The sequence below is a fragment of the Entelurus aequoreus genome, linkage group LG17 (genome assembly GCF_033978785.1).
Source record: "Entelurus aequoreus isolate RoL-2023_Sb linkage group LG17, RoL_Eaeq_v1.1, whole genome shotgun sequence".
Classification (NCBI taxonomy): Eukaryota; Metazoa; Chordata; class Actinopteri; order Syngnathiformes; family Syngnathidae; genus Entelurus; species Entelurus aequoreus.
Window position 1 is genome coordinate 11,807,679 of NC_084747.1, and position 16,172 is coordinate 11,823,850.

General features: G+C 38.7%; 1 protein-coding gene across 3 annotated transcripts; it reads left to right on the forward strand.

Moving 5' to 3' along the window:
* The first annotated feature begins 123 nt into the window (after positions 1-123).
* LOC133632383 (gastrula zinc finger protein XlCGF57.1-like) lies at positions 124-15,790 on the forward strand. 3 transcript variants are annotated; one of them, XM_062024780.1, is made up of 4 exons: positions 124-354; positions 8,718-8,951; positions 13,835-13,946; positions 14,017-15,790. In XM_062024780.1, exons 1-3 carry the CDS (start codon positions 303-305, stop codon positions 13,897-13,899), a joined length of 351 nt encoding a protein of 116 aa, XP_061880764.1. In that variant the 5' UTR covers positions 124-302; the 3' UTR covers positions 13,900-13,946; positions 14,017-15,790. The 3 variants fall into 3 exon arrangements, with proteins under 3 accessions (XP_061880764.1, XP_061880763.1, XP_061880762.1); XM_062024779.1 differs by having other exon boundaries at positions 14,017-15,788; XM_062024778.1 differs by lacking the exon at positions 13,835-13,946 and having other exon boundaries at positions 14,017-15,787.
* The last annotated feature ends 382 nt before the right edge of the window (positions 15,791-16,172 follow it).

Here is a 16,172-nt window from a genome sequence, read left to right on the forward strand (position 1 = left end):
TTGCAATAATTACACGACATTGCGTTGCAATAAATGGGTCAGTTGCCCGTGCTAAGATGGCCGCCACGTAAGCGCTCAGGTTTAAAGGAAATGACGTTTCTACGCACATGCGCAGTACCTGCCTGTACCGCCAAGATGGTGGACTGCGCGGCTGTTGTTTCCTGGAGATGTTTACGATCTAACAGCTATAAAGATTCACGACAAATATAGCTGGACATATCTCAAAGGTGAATATTTTATAATTGTTTTAGTTTGGAGCGATGGAATGTTACCTGAAGTGAAGATTGAAGACGTGATAGAAGATGGACGACTACTGCTATGCTAAAATGGCGACGATAAAGACGAACGATGAAGGTGAGTGAATTCATCAATCGATCAATATTTACTTATATAGCCCTAAATCACGAGTGTCTCAAAGGGCTGCACAAGCCAAAACGACATCCTCGGCTCAGATCCCACATCGTCCAGTCCACAGTGGATCTAACATAATAGTGTGAGAGTCCAGTCCATAGTGGATCTAACATAATAGTGTGAGAGTCCAGTCCATAGTGGATCTAACATAATAGTGAGAGAGTCCAGTCCATAGTGGATCTAACATAATATTGTGAGAGTCCAGTCCATAGTGGATCTAACATAATAGTGTGAGAGTCCAGTCCAAAGTGGATCTAACATAATAGTGAGAGTCCAGTCCATAGTAGATCTAACATAATAGTGAGAGTCCAGTCCATAGTGGATCTAACATAGTAGTGAGAGAGTCCAGTCCATAGTGGATCTAACATAATAGTGAGAGAGTCCAGTCCATAGTGGATCTAACATAATATTGTGAGAGTCCAGTCCATAGTGGATCTAACATAATAGTGTGAGAGTCCAGTCCAAAGTGGATCTAACATAATAGTGAGAGTCCAGTCCATAGTGGATCTATAATAGTAGTGAGAGAGTCCAGTCCATAGTGGATCTAATATAATAGTAAGAGTCCAGTCCATAGTGGATCCAACATAATAGTGAGAGTCCAGTCCATAGTGGATCTAACATAATAGTGTGAGAGTCCAGTCCATAGTGGGTCTAACATAATAGTGAGAGTCCAGTCCATAGTGGATCTAACATAATAGTGTGAGAGTCCAGTCCATAGTGGATCAACATAATAGTGAGAGTCCAGTCCATAGTGGATCTAACATAATAGTGACAGTCCAGTCCATAGTGGATCTAACATAATAGTGAGAGTCCAGTCCATAGTGGATCTAGCATAATATTGTGAGAGTCCAGTCCATAGTGGATCTAACATAATAGTGAGAGTCCAGTCCATAGTGGATCTAACATAATAGTGAGGGAGTCCAGTCCATAGTGCCTCTAACATAATAGTGAGAGTCCAGTCCATAGTGGATCTAACATAATAGTGAGAGAGTCCAGTCCATAGTGGATCTAACATAATAGTGAGAGTCCAGTCCATAGTGGATCTAACATAATAGTGAGAGTCCAGTCCATCGTGGATCTAACATAATAGTGTGAGAGTCCAGTCCATAGTGGATCTAACATAATAGTGAGAGAGTCCAGTCCATAGTGGATCTAACATAATAGTGTGAGAGTCCAGTCCATAGTGGATCTAACATAATAGTGAGAGAGTCCAGTCCATAGTGGATCTAACATAATAGTGTGAGAGTCCAGTCCATAGTGGATCTAACAAAATAGTGTGAGAGTCCAGTCCATAGTGGATCTAACATAATAGTGAGAGAGTCCAGTCCACAGTGGATCTAACATAATATTGTGAGATTCCAGTCCACAGTGGATCTAACATAATAGTGTGAGAGTCCAGTCCATAGTGGATCTAACATAATAGTGTGAGAGTCCAGTCCATAGTGGATCTAACATAATAGTGAGAGTCCAGTCCATAGTGGATCTAACATAATAGTGTGAGAGTCCAGTCCATAGTGGATCAACATAATAGTGAGAGTCCAGTCCATAGTGGATCTAACATAATAGTGACAGTCCAGTCCATAGTGGATCTAACATAATAGTGAGAGTCCAGTCCATAGTGGATCTAGCATAATATGGTGAGAGTCCAGTCCATAGTGGATCTAACATAATAGTGAGAGTCCAGTCCATAGTGCCTCTAACATAATAGTGAGAGTCCAGTCCATAGTGGATCTAACATAATAGTGAGAGAGTCCAGTCCATAGTGGATCTAACATAATAGTGAGAGTCCAGTCCATAGTGGATCTAACATAATAGTGAGAGTCCAGTCCATCGTGGATCTAACATAATAGTGTGAGAGTCCAGTCCATAGTGGATCTAACATAATAGTGAGAGAGTCCAGTCCATAGTGGATCTAACATAATAGTGTGAGAGTCCAGTCCATAGTGGATCTAACATAATAGTGAGAGAGTCCAGTCCATAGTGGATCTAACATAATAGTGTGAGAGTCCAGTCCATAGTGGATCTAACAAAATAGTGTGAGAGTCCAGTCCATAGTGGATCTAACATAATAGTGAGAGTCCAGTCCATAGTGGGGCCAGCAGAGACAGGTCAGCAGCGCAGAGACGTCCCCAACCAATGCACAGACGAGCAGTCCACCCCAGGTCCCGACCCTGGACAGCCAGCGCTTCATCCGTGGCCAATCGAACCTGTGGCCTGAGTTGGAAGTTTCCCAATTTAAAACTATTTTGAGCCCTGAAAGAGCGTTAATGAGAAATTAGCCGGCTTTGTTGAAGAATGTAAAGAAAGAGCCGCCATGATTGTTAGCTTGAAGAAGGCAGTGGAGTTCACATCAGAGGAGATGAAAGAATGCAAAAGTCAAATGAAGAAAGTGGAAGAGCAAAACAAGCGCTTGTGTAAAGAAAATAATGATGTGAAAGAAGAGATGTTGGGGAAGAGTAAGAGATGTGCAGAGAAGACTGGACCACATGTCTACATCAACGTGCAGAGGATTGGAGGTAATAAAGAACAAGAATAATATGATTACTCTCAACTGTGTGTCATAAAGTCAAAGAAAGTTACCAAAGCAAAGTTGAAGGGGAGCTATAATACCAAACCAACTTCTCTTACCAAATAGGTTGTATTCATCGGACTCATTAAAAATGCGCGGCTGGAAGTGATGGGCCAGCGAGAGTCTGTTGTCATAGCATTTTGCCTTTCTCGGAGAAAGTAGCCCAATGCTTGTCTTGTTTCAGGCTGTTGGAACTACAGGTGAGAATCTTTGGGAACCTCACGATTCCATTACTGTAGTGACGACTATGACGGCTTTAATATGGATTAGCAATCACTTCAGGGTGTCGGGTCAGGACTGCAAATATGCCTTCAGGTGAGTGCAGGAGAAATAATAGATGGTCCAAGTCCAGATTTGTAGGTTCATGTCAGGTTCAATCACTGATGACATCTATTAAACAGACAAAGGAGCAAGGAATTAAACAGAGACATAATTCAATTTTGCTCAATTGAGGAGAAACGTCTGGGCTGTACCCTTGTACAGTCTTCCACCACGCTCTGACGAAAGATTGTACGCCTCCTCTTTTATTTGGACTTAGGTTGGGTTGCTATCCGCACTTCAGTCATCAACAATTGCATCATCTGAGAAATGGACATTGAAACAGTGTAGGTGTGACTTGGTAGGATATGTATAACGAGCGGTGAACATAGTGAGCTCAGAAAGCATAAGAACAAGTATATACATTTGATTGTTTACATTTGGTTATTTACAATCCGGGGAGGTGGGGTGTGGTGGGGGAGGGTGTTAGTCTAGGGTTGTAGCTGCCTGGAGGTGTTGTTTTATTGCTGTTTTGAAGGAGGATAGAGATGCCCTTTCTTTTCCACCTGTTGGGAGTGCATTCCACATTGATGTGGCATAGAAAGAGAATGAGTTAAGACCTTTGTTAGATCGGAATCTGGGTTTAACGTGGTTAGTGGAGCTCCCCCTGGTGTTGTGGTTATGGCGGTCATTTACGTTAAGGAAGTAGTTTGACATGTACTTCGGTATCAGGGAGGTGTAGCAAATTTTATAGACTAGGCTCAGTGCAAGTTGTTTAACTCTGTCCTCCACCTTGAGCCAGCCCACTTTGGAGAAGTGGGTAGGAGTGAGGTGTGATCTGGGGTGGAGGTCTAGAAGTAACCTGACTAGCTTGTTCTGAGATGTTTGGAGTTTAGATTTGAGGGTTTTGGAGGTGCTAGGGTACCAGGAGGTGCATGCGTAATGGAAAAAGGGTTGAACGAGAGTTCCCGCTAGAATCTTCATGGGGCTTTTGTTGACCAGAGAGGAGATTCTGTAGAGAAATCTCGTTCGTTGGTTGACCTTTTTGATTACCTTGGTTGCCATTTTATCACGGGAAAGATTAGCCTCTAGAATGGAACCTAGGTAGGTGACCTCATCTTTCCTGGTGATAACAATGTCACCCACTTTAATAGTTAAGTCATTGACTTTCTTAAGGTTGATGTGGGACCCAAATAGGATGGATTCCATTTCACCCAAGTGGATGGATAGCTTGTTGTCAGCGAGCCAGGTGCAAGTTCTACAGAGTTCGGCACTGAGGATTTTCTCCACCTGTGACTTGTCCTTGTCGGATACCAGCAAGGCAGAGTCATCCGCAAACAAGAACAATTCACAGTCGCATGCTGATAACATGTCGTTTATGTATATTAGGAACAGTAAAGGTCCCAATATACTGCCTTGGGGGACACAGCACGTACATAATGTTGACATCTATAGTTATATTTTGATAAACAATCATAAATGAATCTTTCAGCACATACACAATGTTGACATCTGTATTTAAATTTTGATTACAATCATAAATGAATATTTCAGCACATACACAATGTTGACATCTATAGTTATATTGTGATAAACAATCATAAATGAATATTTCAGCACATACACAATGTTGACATCTATAGTTATATTGTGATAAACAATCATAAATGAATCTTTCAGCACGTACACAATGTTGACATCTATAGTTATATTGTGATAAACAATCATAAATCAGTCTTTCAGCACGTACACAATGTTGACATCTATAGTTATATTTTGATAAACAATCATAAATTAATCTTTCAGCACATACACAATGTTGACATATATAGTTATATTTTGATAAACAATCATAAATGAATCTTTCAGCACATACAGAATGTTGACATCTGTATTTAAATTTTGATTACAATCATAAATGAATATTTCAGCACATACACAATGTTGACATCTGTATTTAAATTTTGATTACAATCATAAATGAATATTTCAGCACATACACAATGTTGACATCTATAGTTATATTGTGATAAACAATCATAAATCAATCTTTCAGCACATACACAATGTTGACATCTATAGTTATATTTTGATAAACAATCATAAATTAATCTTTCAGCACATACACAATGTTGACATCTGTATTTAAATTTTGATTACAATCATAAATGAATATTTCAGCACATACACAATGTTGACATCTGTATTTAAATTTTGATTAACGATCATAAATGAATATTTCAGCACATACACAATGTTGACATCTATAGTTATATTTTGATAAACAATCAAATGAATATTTCAGCACATACACAATGTTGACATCTATAGTTATATTTTGATAAACAATCATAAATTAATCTTTCAGCACATACACAATGTTGACATCTGTATTTAAATTTTGATTAACAATCATAAAAGAATATTTCAGCACGTACACAATGTTGACATCTATAGTTATATTTTGATAAACAATCATAAATTAATCTTTCAGCACATACACAATGTTGACATCTACAGTTATATTTTGATAAACAAGCAAATGAATCTTTCAGCACGTACATAATGTTGACATCTATAGTTATATTTTGATAAACAATCATAAATCAATCTTTCAGCACATACACAATGTTGACATCTGTATTTAAATTTTGATTAACAATCATAAATGAATCTTTCAGCACATACACAATGTTGACATCCATAGTTATATTGTGATAAACAATCATAAATGAATCTTTCAGCACGTACACAATGTTGACATCTATAGTTATATTTTGATAAACAATTATAAATGAATCTTTCAGCACATACACAATGTTGACATCTATAGTTATATTTTGATAAACAATCATAAATGAATCTTTCAGCACATACACAATGTTGACATCTGTATTTAAATTTTGATTACAATCATAAATGAATCTTTCAGCACATACACAATGTTGACATCTGTATTTAAATTTTGATTAACAATCATAAATGAATATTTCAGCACATACACAATGTTGACATCTATAGTTATATTGTGATAAACAATCATAAATCAATCTTTCAGCACGTACACAATGTTGACATCTATAGCTATATTTTGATAAACAATCATAAATTAATCTTTCAGCACGTACACAATGTTGACATCTGTATTTAAATTTTGATAAACAATCATAAATGAATATTTCAGCACATACACAATGTTGACATCTATAGTTATATTTTGATAAACAATCATAAATCAATCTTTCAGCACGTACATAATGTTGACATCTATAGTTATATTTTGATAAACAATCATAAATGAATCTTTCAGCACGTACATAATGTTGACATCTATAGTTACAAGACAACAAACACAGCAATAGGCACAAAGTTAAATCATGAAATGCAAACTTACCCGAGCATAAACGATACATATTTATCCAGGAGAGTCTTGATACCAATTTCCTTGACCCAGCCACACAAAGAAATTGTAGACATCCATGCGATATGAAAATTTCATATGACGGTTATCAAAATTATTGCGGTGTTATAAAAAGAAAATACATTGAAATGAATTGACACACTGTTAGAAAAGCCACTATTTTACATGTTTTGTTGTTTCTTCACTGATAGTGTTTTAGTCCCAGTATTTTATCTGTTTTAATGGCTAAGCTTTTATTGTTTTGAATATTGTTTTTTGCTGTAGCACTTCAAAACGTATTATTTTTTGGGAGCGTTGTGGCATCCTACTCTGTTCAGCGGGCCTTGAACGCACCGTAGAACCTCTCTGTGTTCTGTTCTATAGAACAATCACTCTGTGCTAAGAGAGCACAGCTTGTAGGTTAAATGTACAACATCAATAATCTTAATTTAACGGACAGTAATGTTTTTGAATAACTTTAGATGTTGTTTTTTAATGGGGAAAGACATTAATGTCTCTTGTTTTCATGTTAGCGTTCAAGTTAGCGAGCAGTCCCTGTTCTTAACAAAGTGCAGTTATCAATCATGGTTGTTTTTTTACTTTAATTTAAAACGCTAATACTAACCGTCAGGAGTGTTACCGCGGTTCTCATAATTACCGTTTATCGTCACATCCCCAAATGCAGGTAATGAGGATTCAATTTATTACGCCTATAAAGCCCCCTTAAAACCTCCATAAAGGTTTTATATACACGCTGTAAGTACATATGTAATGTAGTAACAGACACTTTCATAACCGCATGTAATATTTACCTATTTTGGTCATTTTAAGCATTACGTTGATTTAACAGTTGCATCACAACGTTCGCTACTTCCTTCTAGAAGGACTACTAATTACACTACTAATTATGGCCAACTTCATGTGAGCCAGCAATGACTACTTTGGGATAAATGATGATACAAAATATTATATTTTTGAACCTGAATATAAGGAAGATGATCTACAAGTGTTAGAAGGTGAGTGATGAACAGATAAATCCATGAAAATTACGATGTAAACAATAGACGGTTGTATCGAATGATAGCCATTTATATGTCGTACTATACCGTAAAAAATGCCAGTAGATTTTACAGTTGCAAACTGACAGATTAGTTGCCAGAATTTTACTGTAAGAATAAATGTGCTACTGTTTTATTTTGCATTTACAGTTAAAAAACTTCAGATTTCAGAATAAAAACAAACAAACGTGCAGCTCAGTTGCCAGTATTTTACTGTAAAAATAGCAGTGGTACCGTTTTTTCATTTACAGTACTTTGGTGTTCAATCCAGTTGCCGCAGTTACAATGTGAAAATTACGATGTAAACAATAGACGTTTGTATCGAACGATAGACATTTTTATTTTGTTCTATACCGTAAAAAATGCCAGTAGATTTTACAGTTGCAAACTGACAGATTAGTTGCCAGAATTTTACTGTAAGAATAAATGTGCTACTGTTTTATTTTGCATTTACAGTTAAAAAACTTCAGATTTCAGAGTAAAAAAAAACAAACTTGCAGCTCAGTTGCCAGTATTTTACTGTAAAAATAGCAGTGGTACCGTTTTTTCATTTACAGTACTTTGGTGTTCAATCCAGTTGCCGCAGTTACAATGTGAAAATTACGATGTAAACAATAGACGTTTGTATCGAACGATAGACATTTTTATTTTGTTCTATACCGTAAAAAATGCCAGTAGATTTTACAGTTGCAAACTGGCAGATCAGTTGCCAGAATTTTACTGTAAAAATAAACGTGCTACCGTTTTATTTTACATTTACAGTAAAGAACGTCGGATTTCTGATAAAAACAAACAAACGTGCAGCTCAGTTGTTTTTACTGTAAAATAGCAGTGGTACCGTTTTTTCATTTACAGTACTTTAGTGTTCAATCCAGTTTCCGCAGTTACAATGTAAACAATAGACGGTTGTATCAAACGAGACATTTTTATGTTGTACTATACTGATACCGATACTTCTGTTTCACTGGCTACGTCTCATGGATCATGTCTGAACTAAAGTGTGTTTGTTTGTGTCCCGCAGACGTCCAGCAGCTGATTGGTCATTCAGAAGAACTTTCCACTCAGTCGGAGGAGGGTCCATATCCCCCCCACATGAAAAAGGAAGAGGAGGATCTCTGCATCACTCCAGAGGGAGAGTGTCTTCTCGGCCAGGATGAAGCTGATCTCACCAAGTTGCCACTGACTGGTGGCTCTGTGAAGACCGAAGATGATGAAGAGAAACCACAACCAGACAAACTCCTGGCTCCACTATCAGGTAGTGAGTCCGAAGACAAGGTTAAAGAACCTTCAAGCGGCGATACAGACTGTGAAGGTGATATTAACACTCACTAGGGGTGTCAAAAAATGGATTTTCAAATTAATCCCGATTCTTATTTGTAATGTTTCTTAAAGGCCTACTGTAATTATTTTTTTTTTACTTAAACGGGGATAGCAGGTCTATTCTATGTGTCATACTTGATCATTTCGCGATATTGCCATATTTTTGCTGAAAGGATTTAGTAGAGAACATCGACGATAAAAAAGCCTTGCCTGTACCGGAAGTAGCGTGACGTCACAGGTTGTGGAGCACCTCACATCTGCACATTGTTTACAATCATGGCCAGCAGCAGCGAGAGCGATTCGGACCGAGAAAGCGACGATTACCCCATTAATTTGAGCGAGCATGAAAGATTTGTGGATGAGGAAAGTGAGAGTGAAGGATTAGAGGGCAGTGGAAGCGATTCAGATAGGGAAGATGCTGTGAGAGGCGGGTGGGACCTGATATTCAGCTGGGAATGACTACAACAGTAAATAAACACAAGACATATATATACTCTATTAGCCACAACACAACCAGGCTTATATTTAATATGCCACAAATTAATCCGCATAACAAACACCTCCCCCCTCCCGTCCATATAACCCACCAATACAACTCAAACACCCGCACAACACACTCAATCCCACAGCCCAAAGTACCGTTCACCTCCGCAAAGTTCATACAGCACATATATTTCCCCAAAGTTACGTACGTGACATGCACATAGCGGCACGCACGTACGGGCAAGCCATCAAATGTTTGGAAGCCAAAGCTGCGTACTCACGGTAGCGCGTCTGCTATCCAACTCAAAGTCCTCCTGGTTGTGTTGCTGCAGCCAGCCGCTAATACACAGCTTCCCACCTACAGCTTTCTTCTTTGCTGTCTCCATTGTTCATTAAACAAATTGCAAAAGATTCACCAACACAGATGTCCAGAATACTGTGGAATTTTGCGATGAAAACAGACGACTTAATAGCTGGCCACAATGCTGTCCCAATATGTCCGCACAATCCGTGACGTCACGCGGAAACGTCATCATACGGAGACGTTTTCAGCAGATTATTTCGCGGGAAATTTAAAATTGCACTTTACTAATCTAACCCGGCCGTATTGGCATGTGTTGCAATGTTAAGATTTCATCATTGATATATAAACTATCAGACTGCGTGGTCGGTTGTAGTGGCTTTCAGTAGGCCCACATTCAGTAAATCCCACATTCTTTATATTCATGTACATTCTGGGTGTCTCATTCAGTAAAAAAATTAAAAATTCCATTCCGTTTTTTTAAGGCGGTCTGTCATAACGTTTTTAGCATTCAATCGGACATTATTGTGAGGTTTTGTATTAGTGTTCCTACAAATTTGATATGCCGGCCACCAGACACATTTTTTCCTCTAAATTTGGCCTCCGAGTCAAAATAATTGCCCAGGCCTGATGTAGATGATCTATATGTTGTCAGGTTCAAACACTGATGGCATCTATTAAACAAGACAAGAAGCAAGGAATTAAACAGAGACAGAATTCAATTTGGCTCAATAGAGGAGAAACGCATAGACCTGTACCCTTGTACAGTGTCTCACCACGCTCTGACGAAAGATTGTACGCCTCCTCTTTTATTTTGACTTTCCCTGATTACATGGCAACAGCTGGTTCTAAGGGAGGGGGGTCGTAAACAGCCATCGCCTTTGGTTACAAAACAGTTCAAAGAAAAGGTCGTAAAACAGTTCAAAGAAAATCTTCCTGTAGATTACAATACATTAAAGAAACCGACACCCTCATGTCGCTCCCCATCCTACACAGTGGAGTTTTACAAGCCGTTTGCTTGGTAGGATCAAAGACAGCTTTTGTCCTCTCGCAGGGCGAGCTGAACTCAATGTAACACAAAGTTTTGTGATAACTTAGATACAATTATTCTGACACATCTGCTGTGCAGATTTACTTTAGAAAAGAGAAGTGTTGGATACTTCTCTTGTTGCACTATTTGTATTTGACTTTATTAAACAAAACCAGTTTTCTTTTAAGTAATATAGACATGCATCAGAGCTGTTTATCTATTTTATGGAGGAATGTAGTTAATCATAGAACTGGCATCCAATGTTAATTTAAAAAGTGTAGATTTTGAATCGAGAATTGTTTGGGAATTGTCTGAATTGTTACCCCCAAGTATCGAATCAAATCGTGCAGTGCTCAAAGATTCACAGCCCGAGGACTCACACTAACAACTAACACTGAATGCTCTCAAAAGAAAAGCGGTAAAAAAAAAGTTTAAACTGCTCGGTCTCTGGTAAAAGCTTTACTAAAAAGAGCAACTTCACTGAAAACATAAGGACGAAAAAAACATTTTAGTGTTCAGTTTGACTCAACATACGAGAAACTGTAGAAAACAACTTTAATTAACGGGAATCGTTAATTGATCGAATGAAACATGTACTTTTGTCCCAGCACAACAAAAATAGGCAACAAAAGATGCAAATAGAATATATCTCAAATACATTTAGAAGCCAAACTCATTCACTTATTCATTTGTTTTTCAACCTTTTTTGAGCCAAGGCACATTTTTTTCATTAAAAAAATACGGAGGCACACCACCAGCAGAAAAGGTTAAAAAATGAAACTCCACCAGGTTGTCGTCCCTTATTTTGAGTTTGTTGTTGTTTCCTGTGTGTCGTGCGTTAGTTCCTGTCTTGCGCTGTTATTTTGGTGACCCTTCCTGTTTTGTTGGTGTTCTCCTGCAGCAGCTTCACGCCTTCCTTTGAGTGCTACTGCCCGCACGCGCTTTGTTTTCGCAATCAAGACTATTTAAGTTGTGCGTACGCTATCCTTTGTGGGGACATTGTTGATTGTCATGTCATGTACGGATGTGCTTTGTGGATGCCGTTTTTGCTCCACACGCTGTAAGTCTTTGCTGTCGTCCAGCATTCTGTTTTTGTTGACTTTGTAGCCAGTTCAGTTTTACTTTTGTTTCACATAGCCATCCCTAAGCATCAGTGCATTTTCCTAGTGAGACTTGCCTTTTGTTAATTTTAGGTTTAAGCGTTACATACCTTTTTTCCTGCACGCTGTCTCCCGCTGTGCTCTGCATTAGTGATGGGTCCGGCAACACCGATGCGTCGAGCTCATAGAGCAAAACCCTGTATCGGTGCGCGTACCGCTTTTAGAAAGTCACGTGACCGATCATGAGCTGTTTCGGTCACGTGACCGATACGCGAACTGTGTCGAACTGACGCCTTTGTGCCCTGTGAGCGGGTCTTTTCTACAGCCGGAGAAATAATAACTAAGAAGAGAAATCGTCTAAAATGTAATACGTTACAAGGTTAATGTAGGTTGCTTCTCTTTCTTCCCCTCCATTTTTCTGCATTCTTTCGTATCTCAAGTTATCATTACGTATATGTACTGTTGCATTTGAACAATTGTATTGTTGATAATAAAGGTAAAGTATTGGTATTGTTTATTATCAATAGCACTATTTCTATTGGTATTCATATTGCTCCATTTTTAGTGTAATAATGCTAATTGTCATTTCTGTATTTTTTTTTTACTTTCGCTAACTGCTTATTTGCTATTACTTTTACCGTCATATTTGTACATGTCGTATTTGCTGATGTTGCTCTATTGTTGTTGTTGTTGTGTTTGCTGTTGTTGTTTTTGTCTCTCTGTCTAATCCCCCTCTTGTCCCCACAATTCCCCCCTCTGTCTTCCTTTTTCTCTCTTTCTATTCCCTCCTGCTCCGGCCCGGCTGCACCAAATGATAATATAAATACATTTAATAAAGTCAAAATACAAATAAGGCAACAAGAGAAGTATCCTACACTTCTCTTTTGTAAAGTAAATCTGAACAGCCGATATGGGCATCTACATCTGCTATATGATTTGCCCGAGAAGCTGGGCAGGACATTATTAAAAAAATAATAATAATTAAAAAAAATAAATAAATAAAAAAAATAAAATAAAATGTAATACGTTGGAAAAACTGGGTTTTTTAAATAAAAATGTGTAAAAAATATATATATATGATAATTCCCCGTCCACAAGCATCCTCATTCACAACACATCTCTTAGATTTCCATGTTATGATACATGTTCACATTATTTATTGACTGTATCTAAAAAAGATAAAAATATATTTTCATTTAAATGAAGATATGAAATAATCCTAAATGAAATACAATGACTTGGTTTATATTATTGTATATACTACGTCATAAAATCCGTGTCAGTTGAGTCGGTCCATAGGTTGCCTGTAGGGATTTTTAATGTCCAGCAGATGTCAGTATTTAGTGACACAGTATCAATACAGTTTTGCAATGTGTTGAAACGCTTCATGACGCCTCATCAACCCATCACTACTCTGCATGTTGGGGTCACGACAAACCATCCTCGACGCGTTCCGACTCCTACAAAGCAATGAACTACCTGCTGCCACCTACTGATATGGAGTATTACAAGATTACCCTGCCAAGCTCTACACAGCACAGGCACTAGACAACATTATTGCACATTATTATGATTATTGATTTGCAAAAAATATTTTTTGGACCAATTAGGTGAAGTTGCATAATTTCCCACGGCACACCAGACAATATCTCACGGCACACTAGTGGTTGAAAATCCCTGCATTTACATTCACATAACAATTATAATGGTTGCAGGTCAGGTTTCCATGAGATGGCAGCATAACAAAATGCAAATTCAAGTCAACTGGTAAAAAATATAATATTATATAAATCACAGGGTTAAAGAAATCTCAATGTCAATTTTTTTCCGAGTATTGTGCAGCCCTAGTTTGCAGTATCGCCCTGTCCATGGAAACAGAAGTTTTCTATTTCCTGGGATTCTAGCTCCACTTGTCGAGTACCAGCCCAAGTCCTGTGTACATGGATCCATCCTTTTGGCAAGGCACTAAATGAATGTCCATGAAACACTACACACACATGCAGTACATACAAGAAGGTGTGTAGTGAGTTCAAGGAGAAACATCTCATGGATCATGTCTGAACTAAAGTGTGTTTGTGTTCTGCAGACGTCCAGCAGCTGATTGGTCATCCAGGAAAACTTCCTCCTCAGTCACAGGGGCGGAGCTCTACTTTGAAGCGAGAGAATCCACGGCCACCCCACATTAAAGAGGAAAAGAAGGAACTTTGGATAACTCAGGAGGAAGCTGATCTCACCAAGTTGCCACTGACTGTTGTCTCCGTGAAGACTGAAGATGATGAAGGGAAACCACAACCAGACCACCTCTCAGCTCCACTGTCAGATAGCGGAGCTGAAGACGGGGATGAAGAACTTTTAAGCAGCGATACAGACTGTGAAGGTGATATGAGGACTCAAACTGACAACAAACACTCTAATTGCTCTAAAAAGAAGACGGGTAAAACATGTTTGAGCTGCTCAGTTTGTGCTAAACGCTTTTCTAAAAAGAGCAATTTGACTGTACACATGAGGACACACACGGGTGAAAAACCATTTAGTTGTTCAGTTTGTGGCAAAAACTTTTCTAAAAAGTGCCATTTGAGTGAACACATGAGAACACACACGGGAGAAAAACCATTCAATTGTTCAGTTTGCGTTAAAAGCTTTACTAAAAAGTGCCATTTGACTGAACACATGAAAACGCACACTGGAGAAAAACCGTTTAACTGCTCCGTCTGCGGTAAAAGCTTTTCCACAAAGACCCATTTGAGTGAGCACATGAGAACACACACAGGAGAAAAACCATTTAACTGTTCAGTTTGCGGTAAAAGCTATACTAAGAAGTGCCATTTGACTGAACACAAGAGAACACACACTGGAGAAAATTCATTTGATTGTTCAGTTTGTGGTAAAAGCATTACTCTCAAGAGCAATTTGACTCAACACATGAGAATACACACCGGAGAAAAACCCTTTAATTGTCTAGTTTGTGGTAAAAGCTTTTATCTAAAGGGCAGTTTAACCCGACATATGAGAAAGCACACTAGAGAAAAACTATTTAATTGTTCAACATCTAGTAAGAGCTTTGTTACCAAGACCCATTTGACGGAACACAAGAGAACGCACACAGGAGGAAAAACATTCAATTGTCTCGTTTGTGGTAAAAGTTTTTCTCGAAAGAACAGATTGACCGAACACAGCAGAAGACACACAGGAGAAAAAATTGGTTGCTCAGTTTGTGGTAAAACCTTTTTATCCAGACATGGCTGGACTCAACACAGAATGACGCATTCTGGAGAAAAAACATTTAGTTGTTCAGTTTGTGGCAAAAGATTCTATTTTAATTCCGACGTGGTGAGACACGAAAGAATACACACGGGGGAAAAACCATTTAACTGTACGGTTTGTGGTAAAAGTTTTTCTCAAAAGAACAAATTGACTGGGCACAGCAAAGTACACGCGGGAGAGAAAAATAAAAAATACAATCCTTAATAGAGCAGACGTGGTCACACCGAAAAGAACACGCGAGGTTTAAAAAACAATCGGCAGAGTTTTGTGGTAAAATGAGAACTTTGTTTTATCACATGAGAATACACACAGAGGGGGGAAATAACTTTTAGTTGCTCAGTTTTTAGTGACAAAGTTTACCTCATCGCATAATGAAGCACACTTGTTTAAAAAGAAAAACCCTTCATTTGATCTGTTTGCGGTTAAAGATTCTCTCCGAAATTGCTAGCTTCAGAATCAGAAGAGTTTTTATTGCCATTGTTTGAGATCGGGTTCACAAACTAGGAATTTTACTTGGTGCAATGGTGCAACATAAAACACACATAACACAGAATAGGTAATAAAAAGAGCTGTAACTGAGCTATCAGATCTTGTTATTGTTCATTTGCCTGATGGCCGAGGGGAAAAAACTGTTCAGGTGGCGGGAGGTGTGGGTCTGGATGGAGCGTAGTCTCCTGCCTGAGGGGAGAGGGGAGAATAGTTTGTGTCCAGGGTGAGAAGAGTCAGCTGTGATCCCACCCACACGCCTCCTGGTCCTGGAGGAGAACATGTCCTGGAGGGATGGGAGATTAAATCAGGGTGAGGGGGGGATGGTGGGGCTTTGACTTTCCTGAAGTCCAAGATCATCTCCACTGTTTTCTGGGCGTTCAGCTCCAGGTTGTCGAGGCTGCACCAGGACGCCAGCCGGTCCACCTCCCTCCTGTAGGCGGACTCGTCGCCATCCGAGATGAGCCCGATGAGGGTGGTGTCGTCCGCAAA

Excerpts from the sequence above, each read along its gene's own strand:
- LOC133632383 (XM_062024778.1), top strand. The coding sequence starts at position 303 with ATGGACGACTACTGCTATGCTAAAATGGCGACGATAAAGACGAACGAT. Across the intron at positions 355-8,717 it reads GATAAAGACGAACGATGAAG|ACGTCCAGCAGCTGATTGGT; the intron begins GTGAGTGAATTC and ends TGTGTCCCGCAG. Across the intron at positions 8,952-14,016 it reads ACTCCTGGCTCCACTATCAG|ACGTCCAGCAGCTGATTGGT; the intron begins GTAGTGAGTCCG and ends TGTGTTCTGCAG.